Here is a 22,580-nt window from a genome sequence, read left to right on the forward strand (position 1 = left end):
TTCTTATAGGCGCTAATAAATCCTCTCTCACCAACAAGGCTATGGCAGATCCTCTGCTTTTCTTATATGTCTTTTTTAAATAAAATATATCTTTTAATATCATGCTCCAGCCAGCTTTCAGTTATGATACTATATATTCCCAACATTATTATCTGTCCTGTTCTTTTTCTTTTTCCTAGCTAAACCTTTCATTTGTGTATATAGACAGACACTTTAATACCCTCAAGTTACCGAGCTTATTTTGCTCTATAATAGTTTTCATAAATATGAATTTCCCTTTTATCTTTATTTCCATCTATATCCCATGTGCATTCCTTTCATCTTGCTTCAGCCCTGGACTGAACTTCTCACAACTCTGACACCTTAGAAAAAGAGCATTGCCTGTGTATTGCACTAAACTTTTATATTTGTAGAAGGCCTTTTAACCCTGGAACAACTGCTACAATGCACAGGAAATGCCCCTTTCCCTTTCACAGGTACAATTTGTAAGCCAAGCATATGGGTTAGTTAGAAAGGAGTGAAATACCTTTTTGTGTGTCATGGTAAAAAATGAAAAACATTCAGATTGTCTTTAATTATCATTGGAGTAAATCATGCTAGGCCTGAACTTCAAATACAGCCAATGCACCAGGTCTAAATGACAAGCAGTTTTTTTTCAACACATTTTATTGGTTTAAAAGTTGTTACCATTTTTATGCTTCAAATATTGATGGAAGTAAATTACTTACCTGAGGAATTCTCCCAAATGCTTTTTCAGAAGTTCCCAGCTGGAGCTATTTTCCAGATTATTTTTGTCTCCTAGTCTGAATCAGTGTAATACAACACACTCAGCCACAGAGTATTATAGATTGTCTAAAAGCTACTGTGGCTTGGCTTACTTTGCAAAATACAAGAAAATGTTAAAGTCAGTAACTGACTCTGGAACAGTTAGGGCAAATACAACATTTAGCTTCTTCTCAGTACTGAGAATCCAGTAATCCTTTCCAGGATTAGCTTGTAAAATTTCATCTGTAAAAGCTCACATCAGAGTTTTGTTAACACATGATCTTTTCGAATATCTTCACATAAATACATTAAGTTTTCATCAGCATAATGTTTGAATATATTTTAATACTAATAAGAATTATTTTAAAGAATTAGAAAGAATTTTTTTTTTCTGGTTTAACTCAATCTTAGTCTATTAATGAGCTCCCGTCTATCTCTTGATTACAATTTTCTCTGTTGCACAGTCTTACTCCTTGAAGCTCTTCATCTAGTCAGTGTGCTGCCACCTATAACTTGTAAAGGAAGGAGTTGCTTCTGGACATGTGTAATTTTACCACACCTGAGAATTTACAAATCTTTCTCACTTTTTTTTTTTAGGTAGGTAGAATGGTCATTTCATTTAACCTGTGCTCCAGTGTGTTCCACTATTCAGGGAGAAACTAAAGGGCATACAAAACCTCTGTAAGCACACTTTCATATCCCACTGAGTAGAACAATGTTTGGAAATGAGAAATGCATTGCAGGATGGAGCATCAGAATACAGTGCTGTAGAAAACCTGTGAAAGTATGTAGTCTATACAGCAGACAAGACACAAGTATTGTTAAACTTACTGATCTTTCTAAGAATGAGATTTGAGGTATACAGATATGGAATGAAACCTTCTCTTGAGCTGCCATTCTCAATGATGAAAAGCAGCTCAAGTATTTTCCTCTATTAAAAAAAAAAAAAGAAAGGAAATAAGGTATTGATCAAGAAGTCCTTATGCAATATGTAAGTAGCTTTCTTTATGTCCTTTGAGAGACATTGCTTAGTTCTGCATCTAGCATGTACACACATTTTAGAATGGAAAGCTGTAAGCCGAATTACTGTTCAAATGTCATTTTTCCAAAGACATAAGCCTTGTAGATTTTATATTCCAATATCCATGGTCTGAAGAGATGTAATTAACTTTCTTCCTTTTAAGATATTATTCTTTCTCTATGTATAAAATCTATGACTGATGCAGGTTTTTTAAAAGTAGTTTCTGTCTAGTTTTCTCAAACTAGGATTTGCCGGTGTATATAGTCAATTATTTCTTATTTGGTAATTTCATGGCATTGGAAACACCAGCCTAGTCCTTGGATGCTGAACAGTTCTTGCAGACCTAGCTGATGCTGTGGATTTTCAGTTTTTCTGTGGAGACTCGGACTTCTGGCTGTGATGAGATAGTGTGTTAATATCATCTTTCTGTCTGTTCCAAATTTTAGAGCAACCTGAGCTGAGCACACTATCACTCTTGCTTCTGCTGAGCTATAAAATGTACATGGACTCTTTGAAAACAATGAGAGCTAGTTAAGGAAATGGAACATAAACCTGACTGTCTTAACCTGAAGACAAATAACTGACCCTTAGTCACTCTCCACCTTCCTCCCCAATCACTGTTGTTCATCTGAAGTTGCTGTAATTAACAGCACTCATTTGAGTTTTCAGTTGCAGTGATCAGGCTACCAATGCTCTCTTTCTTTGGACTCTGACATTCCAGCTCCTTTCATGAAGCTCTGGCATTCATGATTGATGTAAGTAATAACAGCAATGTCATTTCAATGGACATGTGATCCATCCTAGGTGCAGATCACCCCCTTTCTGTATCCAGTGATAGTAATTTCTCCTGTTCATCATCAGCTTATGAGGAGCTCAGGATTTTTGTGTGACTTTGGGGGATCAAATGCTTTCAGTTATAGCCTAAACCTTTGGAAACCATTATGCTACAGAGTTAGAATCCAGCTCAGCAGTTTCTTAGAGAACAAGCAGACATAGAGGACTACAGTGGGAAGACATTCAGAATTTTTGTACCCTTTATGTACCTCTGATTCAGTACACTCTTCAAATACCAACTTTTCTCTTCTGTAAGGAAAATGTAGTATTTGATTTACACAGCATCCCATGGCATCTGCAACTTTGTGAACAAAACCTGATCAAGGTTTAGAGGCAGCAGGCAACATCTTTTACTCACAATGTGATTAAAGGAGTACTTAGGCTAACCTCTTTTTAACTACGGGTGTGAAGTTAAATGGTTCTGCATATCAGATGATGTCTCCTTTAATTGAAATTCAATAATTTAATACTTACATTTTTAGTATAGGTAAGCAAACAGTTAAAAGGCAATTCAGGCTAAGAATTTAAAAACATTTTCTCCACAAACTAAAATGTTCTATTAAATATTCTTGCACAAAGTTACATGAGGAGTGAGCTCCTTAAATAGTGTTAGACAATAAATGTAAGTGCCTTGATATTCAAAGACATTTATTTTTTCTCTTGAAGCTAAAGAATGTACATGAGATATAGTGTGCTCTGTTCATATTATTTTACATGACATCCATTACAGGCTAAAGACCAGTTGTCAGGCTGAACATACCCCTGGTTTTACCCACTATGGCAATTCTTAGCTCTGTTATCATGCTTTACCAACCTGCAGGTTGCTGTAAATAAGAAAAAAAATCCCCAGATATTTGAAAGTCTTGCCAAGAGATTTACAACAAAAAAATCCTTGCTGGTTATAAAGTGGTTAAAGGCCAGGTTAAAGACTTGACAAGTATACACTTAGAGGAACCAATTACAGGAAAAAAAAAAGAAAAATAACATGCATGACAGTTTTCAGCAGTAGGAAAACAGTATGTGGTTAGGACTGCTTAAAACCTCTCTCTTTCTTCTGAGGCATTGCTTTGTGGTGGGGCTTAAAGCACCCTTCTGCTTGTATGCAACCAGTGTCTGCCTACACCATCCAAGATATGTTCTGAGCAGAAAAAAAGGAATGAGAAGGGCCTAGGAAATTAAGAAAAACATTATTTAGGTGTGAAATGCATATGAAGGATTTATCACATTTTTTTCTTCTTCAACACATGCAACCAGGTCTTTGATGCCTTAGATTTTAACTTCTTTGCTCATACTATGATAACTCACACAAGATTGGTTTTGGTAACTGAGTCATTGACTGAAAATAATAATAATAATAAAATAATCTCCTCATTATAGATAATACTAAAATGATTTATTACTCATAAAATTTAAGTAGAGTAAAACTGGGGAGAAAAAAATCCCACATGTATTGGCTTTGGCCTCATAACAAAAAGAGCTTCTCCTGGTTTATGAGCCTCAGATTACCAAATAACCTTGACAGCTGAATCAGTGTTCCATGACAACAAGCAGGCCATTGATAAATAGCAACAAAACTATTAGATGTTGAATTTATGAGATGAGTAATAGAGAAGCTAAATTATAGGTTTACATTTGACAAACTACAGCTTGCCAAATCTGTGCTAACGTATGTATGTGTGAATGTATATAAGCAAAAGAGAGAAATAGAAAGTTTTTAAGAAAAAGGTAAAATCAACATGCCATGATTGTTACAAAGGCATAAATACATCTTCGTCATAGTAGTTAAATTCCCAGTGTCCCATTATCAAACACTTAAGAAATCATGACTTGAAAAAGCTACCATTTCTGAAGTTCTTTTTCTGGGTTTATTTTTATTTTTACTTTTTAAGCATGGTGAAACAGAAAAGCAGGGGAATTGCTGGTACATGCTAGATCTTTAAATCGTGCCTTGCAAACAAATAGATTCCAGCTAAAACTCAAAACCAGCAGTTTAAAAAGCCACCAGCGAAAGTAAGCGTAAGTTCTGCTGGATTTGAAAAGTATCTCCTGGCACATGGAGAGTAATTTGCACTTCCTAGGAAAGAAGTAATAACTGCATTTTGTCATCTTCCTGTAATCAGAGTAGAAGTTGTCAAAGAATTATTTTACTTACAGTTGAATCTCACATATACAGTTATTTTAAAATGTTGGGACCTACAGAGGAAATCTGGGTGTGTGTCTGCTCATGTACAGAAAAAGATAGGCTAGGACAAGGTAATGCATCAGTCTTTCATAGAAGAGCAACTTTCTAACATGAGCAATGTGCAGATTTGTGGACCTCCTGTCCTGACACTGATGCAGCAGCTTTTGATGTACTGCTGTAAACTGTGGTGGTCACAGTCAAGTGAGATTCTTGTGCTCTCATTTCCCAGAGCAGATCTACAGGTGGCACGTGGCAGTAGTACCCCAGCACTGGTCTTTGCCATGGTCTGCTATCATCTGAGTTTGACTGTCCTTCATAGTTGCGGTAAAAACCCAACATTTTTAATAGATGCCAGCCCATAGTGGTGGGCTTATAACACTATGTTACTAGAAAAAGATTGTACTTAGTGAGCAAGAATATTGGCTTACCATGTTTACCCTTAACTCGACTGGAAGATACACAACAGTCAGACCAATTACAGGATTAAAACTGAAGAGCTAGATGAAGTTCTGTGACCTGTATTGCACAGGAGGGCATGCTAGTTGATCTAATTTGATCTTCTGATCTAAAAAATCTATTAATTATGCTTGTGCAAGAAACAGCTGTACCTTTTTCAAATGGGAATTAAACAGTGGAAATTCATCTTGTCCTAAATACTCTCACAGAAGCTACTAGAGGTAAATTTAAAGCCTGAGAAATAAATGAGAAAGATCAAAAGCAAACTTTGGGAAAGTTTTGGTTGATGATAACAATTGTGTGTAGATGGTTTTCAAAAATTTGCCATTTATTTGATCTTCTTGAAACAACATGAGTGATGTGAACTGCCATACATAAATGTGAATTTAGAAACTCTTGATTATACTGTGTTAGAAATAAATTGTGCATATTTGTCCACAGTGCATCCATCCATGATGTCTGTTACATGGGCATCCCTTTCAAAGGGAAGCTTACACGATTGTGGTTCTGACCTTTAATACGATGTTCATGTTACACTCTATTCATAAACAGAAAAATAACACAGAAGCCATAATATATGCAACTACAGCAGATGTTTAGCATCCAGTATTCCTGATGTCCACGCATTTTAGCTTTCAGAAGATCAAGAATATCCACTGGGTTTAAGATGCATATGGAAGAATTTTAACATTCCCCCTAAAGTGCAGATCTTCGTATTTCCATGTCCTTCATGTTTGCAATGATGGACTGCCAAAAAGGTGCTTAGCCAAAAATGGGTATTTTTTTACAACAAAAAGCTCAAGTTAGTCATATGCTTTCATCCAAAACAATCAGAACCTGAGCCAATTTAGTGCACATAAGATACCTTGGAAGGATTAATTTATGCCGTTGAGCTTGTAATATGTGTAACCAATAGGAGTTCTCTGCATACATGGATTTTTTGCAAATCTTGCAGCTAAGTCAGTGAGCCAAATGCAAAATCCAGCACCTAAGGGCATCGTGTAGATTTGTAATGCACCCTGGGGGCGCCTAAGGTCGAGAAACCGATGAGTGGATTACACAGATTCATATATGTCATTTTTTCGTGTCTGACAGATATAATATGAGCACTATTATTCATACTACATAAATTTCTTAGAATACAGTGTGAGAGAACAATGAAATCATGCCAAATCATTTGCACAAAAAGTTGTTAAAAAAAGAGGGTTGAAGGTTCAGGCCTCTTTACTGAGGTGTTGTATGATGGAACACGTATACATCATTCAGATCAGCTGCGTGGCGAAAAAGGTTTTGCCAAATATCTGTAGGAGCAAATGAATATGCAGATCAATATAGTCTTATTGGATCTTAAAGAAGTGTACAAAATCTGCCAAAAATCTTCCTCTTTAAAATACTGCCCTCTCCTATTTCATTCAACAGAGAGTTAGGCTTCGAGTCTATGTACAGCCTTTCCCAAGGGATGGCTCACCCTGTTAGCAGATAGATCTAGTTTTAAGTGGGATGAATTGCCCTCTGAAGGAGCCTTTTTCCAAAGTCTATATAGAGACTTGAGAAGAGCTTAAACTAGGCATTTAAAGCTGAAGTTAATGAAATGAAACCAACGCTTAGGGCTGATACTGAGAGGGACACCTGTTGCAAAATGTTCTGAAGGCACAGTGTGTTTCACAGAGGTTTTATGCTGTTGAACTCAAGGTGTGTGGTTGGATATCCATACCGACGTAAAGGTGATGGAGCCAAAGGCTCAGGATGTTGTAGTATAGCTGGTGGTATACTTTTCCTCTTACCTGTTTCTCTGGATTATGAGCCCAGACTATAATTCTGTTCATACTTTCCTGGGTGTGTTTATTTTACTGCAGAGCAGGTCTTAGATTAGCATATGCTTATTTAGGATTAAGGATGTTGGGTTATGGGATTTTTGCCTTTGTGTTCCTCCTCATTCCCCTTCTCCTAGCCTTTGGCACCAGTGAAAAGAAATGGATCTTGCCTGTGCCCTGGTCTTCCTGTACCTGAGCTAAAATTAAATATCCACTAAACATAACTTGCTGAAACTGCAACTGAATCAATATTTTGTCAGTCCTCACATTTATTCTCAGAATTGAAGTAGAGGATGGTACTTTAAAAACAAAAACAAAAACAATTACCCCTCACTTCTATTTTTTTTTTCTTTATCATTGGTGACTGATCCTTGCAGTGCCTACAAATGCTCCATGGCTAGGAAGAGAAAACCTGAAGAACAGGCATCAGGCGTTCCCGTCAACAAAAGGAAGTCCCTGTTAATGAAACCCCGCCACTACAGCCCCAGCTTGGAATGCAAAGAAGAAAATGAAGACAGGACAGATTTACAGGAAGAAATCCGTGTCCTTGAAAGCAGCTCAAATCCAGGTAGCTGTGCCATGTGGTGTGCTGTGCTCAGCCCTTGAACCTGAATTCCACAGGAAGGGAGATGTGGAACAGTATTTTCAGAAAGGATGCAGAATGTGTTTGACTCCTAATAGGGTTGGAATGGTGCATTTCTGACTAGGTCTAACCATCAAACTTCCAATTATTTTGTAAAAGAGCTCCTCCTGAGGTCTAGTAAATGCTTTGTAGGTCACACAGAGAGACAACTACTGAAGCAGGTCAGATATGGAGCAGCATCTGCTTCTCTGCTAGCTTTATCAAAGAACAAGGTTAAGCCCAGCACTGAGAGAAACACATTTATGAAGAGCAGATTTTCACTGGAATATATAGAACTCTTAGGAAGAAAAAAAAAAAAAAAAAAAGCTTAGCCAAACATTGTTGACTTTAACATTTAGCAAAGCAATTTCATGCATGTGACTGCTACATGTGTTCTGTTTAACAAGATTATTAGACTCAGCACTTTTATAATTGTTATTCCAACTCTGCTAAGCCAAACATGTCCAACAATTTATAGAAACTTTGACAATGTGTGTGCTGGAAAATATGGAAGAAGATGATGAGACAGAAGGATATAGCTGCAGTATGTCTTTATTGCACTTTCTTTCTAACATAAGTTTATTCAAAATGAACAAAAATATATCAAACTAAATTGGCTTTCACATATTTGTTTAAGAAGTCCTGTACAAATTGTTAAGCAAGTGAGACGATATCAGTGGAACATGTTCTGCATTTGTTTTAAAGGGAGGAGTCATTAGTAGACAGCAAATGTCAGGATAAAAGCAATGTGATCTGGCACTGGAAAATTAGTAATCAGATAATATGAAAATAGAATGAATTTATATTCTACTCTGTTGCTCATTGCTATGGGCTTTTAAAGGTAATTTATTTTCTACTCAGTTTCTTCTTATAAAACATTTTGGGAGGACAGGGTGTTAGACAGTCTCACCTAGGCTTCCTTTTCCACAGAAGGTTGGACTAAATGAGCTTTAAAGGTTCCTCCTGACCTGGGCTGTTCTTTGATTCTGGGATGAAGAGGGAGTAGGAATTTATATCTTTATCCTCTCTAAACAGAATGTCCTTAAACCAAAATAAAATTGCCAAATTTTATGTCTATGAATACTATAAAGCCTGTAGAAGAAGGCAGCTGTCTTTCAGATTAAAGAATCAAATCCTAGTTGTACAGAAATTAGTGGAGGGTTTTGTGTCATTCCTATTCAGCAAAGATTTCAGCCAGTTGTCACTTTTAAGTTCTCTAGGAGGAATCTATTCCAGGAGCATCCCATCTGTGTGAAAGCTTAGAAGGGATCTTCCTCTTCAAATAGAACATTAGTTAGCAAGCCGATACTCAATGTCTCTGTCATTGGGTATCTGTAATGTCAGTGGGTGATATTACTGAGCTAAATTCATCAAGAAAAAAGCTCTGTGGTTCTTAATGCTTCTCCAGCCTGCAAGGAGTATTTCTATCTCCTAACAGCCAAACAGAAGCTCTTTGAGTTAGAGTTCCTGTATGGTTGGTTGGTTGGTTTGTTTGGGTTTTTTTAGATACGTAGACTTTACATAATTTTTCACGTGTTGATTCGGCCCAGTTCCTGGCCATCCAGATCTGCCTTTTCTCTCCCTTGTGCTGTCCTCTACACAGCTTGAAGGACTTGCTGAAAGAAAAATACTGTGATGAGTGTAAAGGGAGAACTTATGCCACATACAGATGAACCTAAGCTATTTAACTGGTTTTTGTTTTTTGTTTTTGTTTTTTTTTAAAAAAAGTCAAGTGCTGGGAAAGGTCCATTGATATAAATGTAGGGGAACCCTATTTGCACCCAGTCCTTCAGCTACAGGAAAAAAAACCTGCCTAATTTAAATAAATAAATAAATAAATAAATAAATTGATACCAGCGAGATTTCTCCCAACCTGCTCGTGTCAGTGATAATACAACCCATCCCTTTTTCATTATTTTGCCAGCTACAAAACAAATTTCAGCTAAAGCATACAGATGGTCTGGTTATGTAGGTTTATTTGTGATTTCTCAGTAATATTGCTCATTTTATTATGAACTCATGATTCTTGTCCATTGATCAGTTAATGCCTTAGTTCATGGATTGATGCAACTGTAAACTAAGCTGAGTTTTGATTATTTTAAAAGTAAATTTACAGCCTGTAGAAGTGAAAAGCAAAGCTGGGACAGCTGAATCATTAAGAGTGGTTCAACAACAAATTTTTAAACATTGCACTTGAAAATCGCTGATTATTTAAGAAGCGAAAATCTGTTATAATGCATTTACATTATTTTTTATCTTTTACTGAGAAAAATAAACAAAAAGACCTGGTACTATTAACAAGTAATAAACAAGTTTGTTTTGTTTTCTTTTGAGGAGTGGGAGATTTCTTTTACCAGTAGAACTTCTTACTTTTTGAAATGACCCACTGATGGGATTCTGTTGTTTTCCAAATGACAGAAGAGCAAATAATAAAAACCCATTTGACTGAAGTTGTTCATACAGCCAAATCATCATTCTTACTTGCTGAGATGTGAAAAGACAGCAGACTTCTTTATTCAGAATACTGCAATGTGTGTGGTACTAGAGCAGCTGCTAAAAAGTTACACTAAGGTTTACAGACATTTTTTTTTAAACACAACTTTATGCATGCAGTGCACAAGGCCACCTCTCCTTGCATGAGTCCAATTTTCTGAAGAAGAATAAGAATTAATCAATATTTTCTTTTAACATATAACAAACAGTTGAACCAAACAATTATGTAAACTGGAAATGACCCAAAATGCTAACAGTTTGGCAGCAGTAAAGTGAAATGCATTGTGGTGCACATGTGCATTTTTGTCCCCCTTTTCCCCTCCACAATAATCTGCACTTAATAGGAATATTTTAAACTATGTAGCTAAGCAACAGAGGTAATTGTTGCTTTCTAGAGCTTTTGTTAGGCACTCTAACACAGCCCAAATATGCATAATTAGGTATAATGTCTATAAATCATTATTGTACACATGTGGGTAGTTAAGTGGATTGAGAGAATAGTTCAATGAATTGGACATATTCACTGAAAATGCTTTTTATTTGTTTTCTGTAGTTCATAATACTTTAAAATTATCATAACCCTTTACACTTTCTCTTAATAGCTCGCTGTGTTATTGAGAGAAACTTCATTTGCATTTTAGACTATGCTTAATTTATTATTTAAACCTGGAGTTCTTCTGATTCAGGAGGGGACAGGCACATCTTATGAAATAGTCTGTGCTTGTTTATTCATCCTCCTTTCTAGGAAGTAAAATGTTAAATTTTTCAGTTTATGTTGAATAGATCCCAACAAAAGAATGTACCCTATAATCAGCATTATTGAAGGGGCTAGTGTTGTGACTAAATTCTTCCCTTCATCCAAAAATGCTTTTAGTTACTATGGCAATATTTACTTGATCCTGGCAAACCAGTGTTGATTTTAGAGAGATAATTACCAGAAAGGAAGATGATGGAGATGTATTTTTGAGTGTCCTTGTCAGAGGAAATGTTTATAAAAAATTAAATGAGATACAAAAGGCATATTGTCTTCCACACCGACAACCTCTCCCACATGCAGCCTCTATTACCTGCTGGCTGCTGCTTTTCTTCAGAAGAAAGATGTTTATAAAGACAGGATGCACTTCAGTGGTGTCTTTAACAAGTCCTTTATGAGTTTGTACATAACAACCATTTCTGTTTGCCTGTGCATGACCTGATCTATCACTTAATGTGGCAATTGCAGCAGTGACCAGGAGCTTGCCCTTTGTGAAGTATTGAGGTTTTTTCCATCAAGGTCTTTCATGGGATCTGGGGTGACTGGGAAAGCAATTAGGGTCTATTTTTGGAAAATATTTGGGAATCTTAGATGAAAGAAAGGTGAAAATAGATCAGAGGAATTTTAAACCGTGTGCCTGTATATATACATGCATCTGTTACATAAATTCTTTGTATATATATGGGACATTATATTTATATTAATATATATGAATGTGCTTGTGTTCTAAGATATGTCCTCATCATCAGTGAAAAAGGGCAACGTATTTATTTCTCATGTATCTTTGGAGCTATAATATCAAGTAGATATGATGTTAGAAGGGTTTTTCCTGATACTATGGGCAGTCATTTCAAACACAACCTTGGTGTGAATTCAATCATTTCAGAGTGCCTTTGAGTGAAGAAATGGTGATTGGTAAGGAAATGTCTTCGTATCACTTCTACAAGATAGAAAAAGCCATTATTCTTACATATTTTTCTCTTGATTTTTTTCTCATGCAGAGGAAAGTACTCCAAAATCATCTGAGGAAGTCCCTCACTCAGGTGGGCAAGAAAATTCCAGTCAAAAAAAAGATAACTACTCCAGCTACCAAGATGCTGTGGCCAAATCTTTGATGAACATGGGAAAATTAGCAAAAGATGCACCCAGTCAAACAGTGGCAGAAAATCTAAATGATAGTGGCATTCAATCCTTAAAAACAGAAAGTGATGACACTGATGAATGTTACGTGATTAACTCAACTGAAGGAAAGGAAAAGACTGTTCTTTCTGACCCCAAATACTCTTCATCTGAGGAAAATGAAAGTAACTCTGAAATTATGGACAACGAGTGGGACAGCTCCTCAAATTTCTCAGAAGAAACCAGCGTAAAGCCCCATGTAAATCAGAAGTTTATTGTAGAGTGTAATCAATCTAGCATCCTGGATGTCCCAGAAATCAAGAAAGAAGAGGTAGAATTTGGCCCTTGCGTTACACTTTGTGACTCAGAAACAGAGCTAAGAGCAGCCCAGGAATCTCACCCAGATTCCTTTGAGAAGAGAATTCAGAATCCCTTCCCTGACAGTGAAGAAGACGACAACGAGTGCCTGTCAGAAACCACAGAAGTGTCAGTCGAGCTGGACAAAACAAAAGGGAACTTGAGTTTGCTAGAACAAGCAATCGCTCTGCAGGCAGAGCAAGGGCATGTGTTTCACAGCACCTATAAGGAACTGGACAGGTTTCTGCTGGAGCATCTAGCAGGGGAAAGGAGACAAACCAAAGTTATTGACATTGGCGGGAGACAGCTATTTAGCAACAAACGTAAGGAAGTATTTTTGGCTGGTTTTGCTGGCTTAAGCATTTATCCTGTGCCTGATAGAGGATTCTGAGATGGGTTTTATAGCAATACTAAAGAAACTAGAATTTAGCTGGTAATTTTTGTTAATTATGTATCTTCACACCAGTGCCTTACGTCTAACCAGGTTAAAAGCCAGGTACTTGGCTTCCTGCCAACCCACTACGCCAAGTGAACAGTAATGGGTACTATAAGGCCTGTGGAGCTGGCACTTTCATTCCTTCTCCTCCTTTTCCTCCTCCTCTGCCTCCTCCTTCATAGGGTGCTAATATACATTTCCTAAATTTCAGCAGCCAGGAAGAAGGCATTAAAACGATGCTTAAGGAAAGGTTAGGGTGAAAAACTGGCCTCTTCCAAACATACCACCTAATTCCTAAGCCATGCATTTTCTGAACTCACTCTAATTCACATATCAACATTATATTTTTCTACAGCCAGCACGTCTGAGCCAGGAAAGCATGAGCTGTGCTCTTCTGCCTCATTCACCTTCAGCAGCATCACCACTAAATTCCAAAATCTTTATTGTTTCTGATGGTTTGTGTCACCATACAAAGCTGTAGGAACATTGCTCCATTTTCAGTATTTAATCAGGCTTCCAGAAGTGGAGACTTAACAGATTTGGTTTTGATTTGTAAACTGGGCTGTCTCATAGGAAACTCCTCAGTTGAGGATAACTATCAACAGATCATCACAGAACATCAAGAGATGTCATTTCACAGGAGATGTCATTTTATAAGCACACTCCCTGCCATAGTAAAAAAAAAAGCACCAATACGTTCATCTGTCCTTTGACTTTTTCTTTTGGGCTTCCAAATATACTGAGGTCATCCCAGCCTTGCTGCAATTTCTGCTTTTGATAAACAATTTACTATTTCTAGTGTTACTTTAGAGTAGTCCCTGTGGACATTGTGAATATTACAGTAGTTTAGTTATCCAATGCATTTAGTGTATAAGATAACTGAAAAGCTTTTTTAGGAGTTGCAAGTATAAAATATTTTGTGTAGTATTTGGGGAGATTACTCACGCATCTCATTTTTCTGTCTCGAGCAGTCTTTTCATTAGCATGTCTTAAGCTGTGCGTGCACAGTATTAGTCTACCTCCTTGCTAAACTACATGAACCCTTATTTGCTCAGATGACTATGGTATATGCAGGAATTTTACAGAAACCTTTTCTCATCCCGAGACCGGCTCTATTCACCAGGTTCCCATTGGTGTCAATGTGACTTTCTCACAGCACACATAGGAAGGACCAGTGATGGTAAGCATGGCAGAATCTGGCCCTTCCTGATTTGCCTCATATTATTATTAGCTGTAGCTTGCAGGTGAGTTCAGAGGTAACACTCATGGATGAACAAGCTAGTCTTTGTTCAGCTTCTATAAACATCACATGATTTTTGTCAATGTAGTATCAGGCACATGATCTTTTCACTTTAAATAATTACCTGGGGTTTATTTCTAAAAAAATACACCATCAAATCCATCAGCTCTTAATTTTCTTTCTTGGATGCTACGTCAGAAAAACATGGCTTAGATTTATATTTTTTTCCATCGTTTCAATGATAAACCTTTCCAATTAGTGGGGGAGAAATTAAATCATATTTCAGGGTCCCTCTTTATCTTCTGTCCACTACTGCAGCACTTTCTATTTGCAGTGATTCTCAAAAGCACGTAGTCTCCTGTTGATGCTCAGTCTATTTTCTTTCATTTTTCTTTTTTTTCCCCCTAAAATTTTGCCAGGAAGTTTAACCCTCGGCTGTCTCTGGTGATCCTGTCCCTAAGCACATCCTACCTCGCAATCCAACAAAACGAGCTTGAAGGAGGCTGCTCCCTGTGCTGGCTGCAGCTGTTTTGTCCCCCAGTGCTGAATGCTGTTGGCAGCCAATCACAGATGGAGCTAAAACCATCCTCAGCAATTTATGCGGCCACTTCCTCCAGATTTCTCACAAGAGAATTTCTGGACCAGGATTCATTCCTTTCTCGCCCAGACTTTTGATCCTGTATTGGAAATCAAATAAAGGCTTTTTGACCGGTGCTTCTTGCACAATTCTAGGTGCTTGAAACAAAAATTGGGAATGCACTGCGGCCATGACAGAGTGGCAGCTGTGGGGCTGGGCTGAGACCTCGCCTTTGAAAGGGTATCGGCTGCTCCATGTTTTCACTGTCATTGTGGGCTGCTCCACAAAGCAGCATTGCCATGTGTACCAGAGGGAGCTGCTTGCCTTGCCTCTCAAATGTAAAGTGGCATGTATTCAGTTTCCTAACAAAGAACCTACAGCCTAGAGATCTGTGATATTTAAGGAATGGCTTCTGGTTGAAATGCTTTTTGTTTGTTTGTTTGTTTGTTTCACACCTCAGCTTTTATTTGGTTGTCCCAGCTTCCTGGAGTCTGACATTAACAGTAAAATATTGTTTCTGCTTTTTTATTTATTCCTTTATAGATCTGGCTGTTGGCTGATGCTGCCAGTTTTCTGCCTTACTGGATTGTGGCTTCTGTCCTGTTTGAGGCTCTGAATGGAATAAATGACACCGCAATCCTACAGCTATATAGTTTAGCACATTGGGAGGGGGGAGTCACTGTTTAAAGGACACTGTGAAAACTAAAGTGATGCTTAAATCACATAAGTCTCTGTTGGAACTTTGTGTAAGAATTCTGTCTGAAGTACAAAATAGAGTGTCACAGTGCTAGGATTGCTCAGCTGAGTTCAGGCAGGGGCTAAAACCAAACAAAATCTTTATCTGATTTCTTTGCAGATTCACCCAGGCCTGAAAAGAGAGAAACCAAATGTCCCATCCCAGGCTGTGATGGCACAGGGCATGTGACTGGGCTGTACCCTCACCACCGCAGCCTCTCAGGCTGTCCACATAAAGTTAGAGTGCCACTAGAAAGTGAGTATCTGGATCTGGCCCGGTATTGTGGGTAGTGTGTGCTCATGTTGGAGAAGGAATCCACTTTTTATGGGTGGGATTGCAGAATGAGGCTGAGAGAGAAGCCATCACACATTCTTTGCCCCCCAGCTCTTGGTCTCAGACCTACTTCCCACGCTTGTGATGTTGTAGTGCTCCTTAGCAGCAGTGTTACAAACAGCAGCAGGCTCCCCAGGTAGCCTGGGAAGAACAAGATCTGAGCTAAACTATCCCCACCTTGCCAGCAGACCTGCATGCTATAGTTTCATGAATCTTCAAGCTCTTGCTTGCCCATGCCTTTGTAGGGATGCAGCACAGAAATCACCTGCTTGTTTCAAAGCTGTGAGCTGATTTGCTGCAATCACACACCGGGGCTGCTGGCTTTCAGTGCCAATAACTGAGAGGCCTGGGCATGCTTATTCAGAGATGTTTCCAATATCCCCCTTACCTCTGAGCTCAGAAGGGTTACTTCCATCACTACGCCCCAGCACTGGTCCACAGCACGTCCCTCTTGTATGTCTGCATCGTGCCAGCCCTTTTATGCCCAGTCTAGCCTGAATTTCCCTGCTTATTTCTAACTGTGCTGATCTGATTGCACTGGTTGTATGTGTGTATCAGCCCACTATGAGATACAAAGAAATGCTGAAACATAAGTCAAAACCCAATGTGAAACTATTAATTTAAACAACCTATTTAGTCAGGTTGGTTTTTGTGGTGGCATGCATAATAAAAGAAAAGGGTACTTGCACTTTATCAATGTCCTGTTCCTGACCGTAGCTTTCCCTTTTTTTAAAATCAGGTACTAAACTCTATTTATGGAAACATCTGCTGAGTTAAGCAGGCTGCTGCATTTGGAAGGCCTTAGCAACATTAACTTTCTAAAAAGTTAAAATTAACAAGTCCTTGTTAATTATGACACTTCCAATCAGATGTGTTCTGTCCTGCTGGCCAAAAAATAAATTATACTTTGATTACTGATATAACAAACCAGTTGACTGAACAGTCAGCTTTTTTTGAAGCACTGTGCACCCAAAGGGGTTATGCTTAAGTCATAAGGCCAGATGTACAAAGGCATATTCTGTACAACAGTGACATACACAAGGTCTAAAGTAGTTTCAGCACAGCTCAGATGATCAGAAGGTATCAGGCTTCAAAGGGAACATACTTAGATGATCAGAAGGTATGAGGATTCAAAGGGAACATACTCAGATCATATTGTCTTACTCAGGTGTAAGGCATAAAAAGCCTTCCTGTACCTGGGAGCTTGTCCTTCCTGAGACAGAGAGGGACTGCAGCTGTACATAGCATGGTTGTGTGGCCTGGGGCGCCTCTACCACCCCCCTTCTCTAGTCAACTGTGTTAGTGATGTATGAATCAGAGCAAAGTGCTTCATGATGTAACATCCTTGCTAACTTCCACCTTTGTCCTTTTGAAGTCCCTAGACACAATGATGTGCATGTGGGAAGCCACACTATAGCAATATAGGTATAATTAGGTACATGCTGGAAGCACAGGTTTTGCTATGTTGTAGGTCCTTTGCTTTTGTTTTGCAGTTGAAATATGACAGAACTGAGACTCTGAGCCAAAAGAAGAAATGTTCATATTTTTTTATATCTGTATTTTTAATTGATGCACATTATTATCAGCTTTTTTTTTTTCTTATTCCCATTTAGTTCTTGCCATGCATGAAAATGTTCTAAAGTGCCCCACGCCAGGATGCACTGGAAGAGGACATGTCAACAGCAATCGCAACACACACAGAAGGTAGATCAGAAAAGTTCCTGTCCACTCTAAAATCTAACACGTACTCAGGCGAGTGTGAATTCATGTACTGAATTGGAATTAGATGTTGTGTACCACGCTGTAGAATGCCTATGGACAGCAAGGGTAGCCTGTAATATTAATTACAAAATAATCATGTTTAATTTGATTATACAAAAAATGGCTGCAGCACTAAGGATGGCAAATTCCACTAATGTTTTTCACAGATGAGACTTCAAACTACAGTTTCATCAGTGTCTTCACAGTGAAACATCATTGTGTAAAAGGGATAGGAATGAACAAATACATCATTATTGCTATAACTGGAAAACCCATCAGAAACCAAAGCCTCTTTGTTCTGTACCACATACATGGTAGTCCTTGGCACAGGAACTTCCCATCAAGGCACATTCTCTTTTAGCAGAACAGAAAATTTTAAGTAGAATGTTTTAGAACCTGTGTGAAAACTAACTCCATTTATTACCCTCAAGAATGTCATCTACCCACTTGGAACAACCTTATCTGTTTAACTTGCTGCCTGCAGGGACAAAGTAAAGTTGAGATGAGCCTTCCAGAGAGGCAGCTGGGGAGTCAGAGCTGGGCTGCAGGTGAGGCAGAGCCAACACTCTCTGTCTCCAGCAAGTCAGAACCGTTCTTGTCAATGCTGCTTTCTGCTGGGAGCCAGCAAGCCCAAATATTCCATTACAGTGTTTCTGGAAAAATATAATGTCAATCTTTGAATGAAACTTGGGACATAAAATATCGACCCCAAAGTTCTTTGTTTAACTGAATTTTTGTGGGATTTATTTTTTTTTTCTGATAATTGATTCATTGGTTATTGTATGAGTGCACCAAAATCGAGGATTATCATGCTGTGTTACTATCTTTGTTATAAGACATTAGTCATTACCAGAGAGATTAGAATCTCATCTGCAAGAATATATAAGGAACCAGTAAATATTTTGTCACTGTTTCCCATTTTAAATCCCCAGTCAATCTTTGCAGTGCATCAGCTGCATCATATATACCACATGAACAGCTAAGAAAACATCTTCTAATCTAATGAAGCAAACAGATACAAAAAGAAAGCATAACTTGAATGACAAAATATGTTCTTTTGTAACAGTTGCTCACATACACCTGTTTTTTTCCCAAATTCACTTTCCTTTCAATCAGTAGGAGGCTTACATGCATGGTTTAGCTGATAAAGTAAATGTCATTTGTCAAAAAATTTACTACTGACTTGCCAGACACCAAACATCAAAGCTGATCTGTGGAAAACTCCTACATGATTTCAGTTTCCAGATATGTCACCTCAAATGCACAGATTTCACAGTTTTGCATTAAGGACTGAAAAACAGATGAATCTTGGCTATAACAGCAGCTCCCATGGATGCACAGAGCATCAGAGAAGTCCAGTCATTTGGTTTCACAGCACACATTTCCTTTACTTAAGATTTCTTTTTAATTAGTTGGGTTTTGATTTTTTTCCCCCCTTCTTGTTTCTTTTCTTCACCTTGCTTTTAAACAGCCTTTCTGGTTGTCCAATTGCTGCAGCTGAAAAGTTGGCAATGTCCCAGGAAAAGAACCAGCTCGAGTCTCCAAAAGCTGGGCAGTGCAATGATCAGACTCACAGGTAGGAGCTCTCACAAAGTAATTCTGCACTAATTCTGTTGATTAGTCCTCAGTTCTTTCAACCATTTCAGATTCAACTACAGGGGTAACTTGGTTTGCCAGGATGGACCTTTGCAAGGCTAAATAACTTGACTGTATCTCAAAATGAGCAAGCAGCTTTCTGCTGGGTCTTGTGTACCTGGCTGACATGAAAGGTAACAGACGTATCTTTTGAAAAGCAATCAAATATATTCTACTAAATCCAACATAAATAGCCTTATCAATGGTTCTCAAATATCTTTCTCTTGTAAACCAAATCTTCTATCTTGTTGAAACGTTTTAAACAATTTTCAAGAACTGTTTCTTTGTTACAATATTATGGCCACTGAAACTTCCTTAAAGATATCTTTGACCCAACTACGTGTTCAGCAGCTCAGTGCTCATTTATTTTGTGATTCTTTTCAGAAGAATCTTCCACTGATCCAGTAAGTACTCTGTTGTGTGAAAGGGTGGAGAAGACTGCTCATAATGTTTCCCACCATTGTATAATTCATATTTTGTGTTTCTTTATTTTAAGTTTATTGCTTTAATTAGTTTAATTTATTTTTTCATACAATGGCATCAAAAAGGAGAGACATTTTTTTATTGCAATTGTATTTTGTTTGAGAGTTACATGGACCCTATAGACGTGCATAATTTGCACATCATTGGTACCATGACCATTACAACCTATTATATTCAGGTCTATTTGGGGACACTTTAATTTGTGGATTATTGACATGATCAGCTCTAATGGTTCCTTCAGAGCCATTACAGAATATTATGTCCATGTGTCTGCCAACTGCACGTGTCTAAACTCTACATATGAAAAGTACTTAGGAAATTACTAAAGACAAGTAGTTACTAATCAGTAACTAAATAGAATACGACACTATAAATAATTTGTTCCTCACAAATAACAGAAGCAATTATTTTGGATCATCTTATATTATTTTATACCATACTCATTCACAGTAATGTGAGAAGAATAGTGATCCATAAACCTACAAGTCCTTTAACTAGTAAAAATACAGATAACATTTAGAAATACGAGAAGCACCATGCTACAGTAGGAATCTAGATGTAAGTTAGTATCTTTGTTGTAAATAGCCCACATTATTAGTAGAGAAGACTGGATTTTTTTAATGTCCTCAGCTTTGAACATGTGTGAAGTCAAAGTACTCTCCAGCTTGTAGCTCAGCCACTATATTTATGTTATTTCCTGTATACACCTACCGCAAGTTTTACGTGTGATAACAGCATGCTTTTTGATACTGAGATGCAGTTGTATCTTATTTTTCAAGAAAAGGTTATTTAAAGATATTCTTCTCTTTCTCGTTCATTCTTCTGCTCTACAGGACAAATTTAGCAAAGCAGCCTGAGGTATCTCAGTACAATTACAGAAATTCACAGCCAGTCACCTCCTCCAGAGCCACCCTGACAAAAGAACAGGAGAAGTTTGGGAAAGTACCATTTGATTATGCCAGCTTTGATGCACAAGTCTTTGGCAAACGCACAACAGCACCTGTGGCACAGGGACGAAAAACACCCCAGTACCTTGAATGTAAGCTTGAAATTCCTTTATCTCTTGGAAAATGGGCAAAATATCAATGGCTTCTTTTTTCCTTTTCTCTTGTTCTTCTTTCAAACTTATAGAATTCAAAAAATATCTGCAGATGCATCTTTAACTGCTTGTGGACAGAATATTCAATATAATCGCTAGTTTGCTAAATATAGAAAATAGAACTTTAGATATCAGCACTATAAATTTTACTTTTTGATGTTTCTTTTAAAAACAATCATCAGGGCAAAAGAGGAATAAAAAGAAATGTTTTATGTCTTATCTGTGACCTTATTCCGTGGTTAAATTGTGATATCTTTATGTGGTAGGATGCTGCCATGAGAAGTCTCATGGAATATGTCTGCACTGTGATACAGAGAATTCCAAGTTAGGTTTTAAAGGACCCTTTTAGATGCATCCATATAGGTATTGTTCCTCCTAGATGATCATATGCCTCGGCTGCATTAGGACTGAATTGATTTTGGTTTGGTATCTCATATTTCTGTACTACGTCGTATTTGTAGTGCAGACATATCTAATGATTAAATTGTTATCAAGATTCCTCTGCTTGCACCACTTGGAGATATGCTGAGGTATTACTCTGTACAAATGATGTACCACAAACTGAACGTTGGTTATATATTGCAGATGCTCTTCACAATCTTCCCGGGAAACTTCAGCACAAGATTCTGCCATTGTATTAACCATTTAAAAATGCTTCTTAGCTGAAAGAAACAAACAATTCTGTTGCCATGGGGGAAATAGGAAAAAAAAGGGTTTCATTGTACCATATTTGGGTTCAAAAGAAAACAGATCCAAAACAATGTGACAAAAGAGTCTTTTGTTTTGTTCATGTCAAAAAGTTTAGTAAAGGAAAAAAACAAAAGGCAACTAAATTGCATCCACTTATCCCTACAAGAGAAAACAATCATAGTAAGGTGAACAGAAAAGCAGAAAATTTTGTATATGTATATATACTAATACAATAATATACTATACCCTACTACACTATACTACAATTCTAATACTATATAGTATTATATACGTTTGATATATTTATAAAATTTTTATATATATATCTATATAAAATTTCTGTATGTCTCAGAGTGCACACATATGTGTATGTTTGAAGGTATCTGTGTGTTTGTGTATATGTATAAATACCTTATTTAAAACTGAAAATGAAAAGTAGATATTAATCTAGCTTGGAAAATAGGTTTGTTCAAATGAAAGCAAATATGTGCATTGCCAGCTTCTTGGGTGGCAGATTTTCCAATTTTGTTTGTAAAATTGAATATTCCCTATTAGCTGTCTCTTTGCACAGATGTATGCCTATTTCACAGGTTCATTTCAAGGAAAAAAATGATTGAAGTGTTTTTATACAAATGCAAATACATACATATGCAATTTATGTATAATGTATATCAGGGCTGAAGTTTACAGCCTGTTGTTCTTGCAAAGATTGCAGTGTGTAGCTATTATTTTAATGGAAAGGTGAAAGTAAAAGAGCAGGTATTATGCAGATATACAAAAGTTGGCAATAAGAAGCTGATGATGTAGTGCTTGGTTCAACATCCTCTGTAAATATGTAGCTAGCCAAAAGCCCATCATTAGCCCTCTATGCACTTACAGATTTTGCACTTACAGACTTGGTTTGTTAACAAAACATGCACTCTTCTTAGCGTGCTTTTTTTCCCCTTAATCTTTTATGGTCAGTAAGGGAAAAGGCAATTTTTTTTTGCTCTTTAGATATAATTTAAAGATAGCTGTAGTAACTGCAAAAAATGTAGAGCCTCTTGGTTGTGCTAGTTTTACAGCAGGGTAGATAAATCCTTCTTCATTCTCACTGGAGAAAGGGAGACCTGAATCATGAGGCTTTTATGTATTGCTCTACTGAGATGCCTCCAGTACTTAAAAAATTCAGCT

General features: G+C 37.4%; 1 protein-coding gene across 1 annotated transcript in view; it reads left to right on the plus strand.

Moving 5' to 3' along the window:
• ST18 (suppression of tumorigenicity 18, zinc finger) overlaps positions 1-22,580 on the plus strand; it is a 165,355-nt gene that overhangs the window by 109,506 nt on the left and 33,269 nt on the right. Inside the window, exons 6-11 of the mRNA XM_008943419.1 lie at positions 7,450-7,640; positions 11,943-12,740; positions 15,527-15,661; positions 17,353-17,443; positions 18,972-19,076; positions 20,452-20,657. Of these exons, the coding sequence (XP_008941667.1) occupies positions 7,450-7,640; positions 11,943-12,740; positions 15,527-15,661; positions 17,353-17,443; positions 18,972-19,076; positions 20,452-20,657 (1,526 nt within the window). The remainder of the gene's footprint in view (positions 1-7,449; positions 7,641-11,942; positions 12,741-15,526; positions 15,662-17,352; positions 17,444-18,971; positions 19,077-20,451; positions 20,658-22,580) is intronic.

Source organism: Merops nubicus, unplaced genomic scaffold (genome assembly GCF_000691845.1).
Source record: "Merops nubicus isolate BGI_N331 unplaced genomic scaffold, ASM69184v1 scaffold5597, whole genome shotgun sequence".
Lineage (NCBI taxonomy): Eukaryota > Metazoa > Chordata > Aves > Coraciiformes > Meropidae > Merops > Merops nubicus.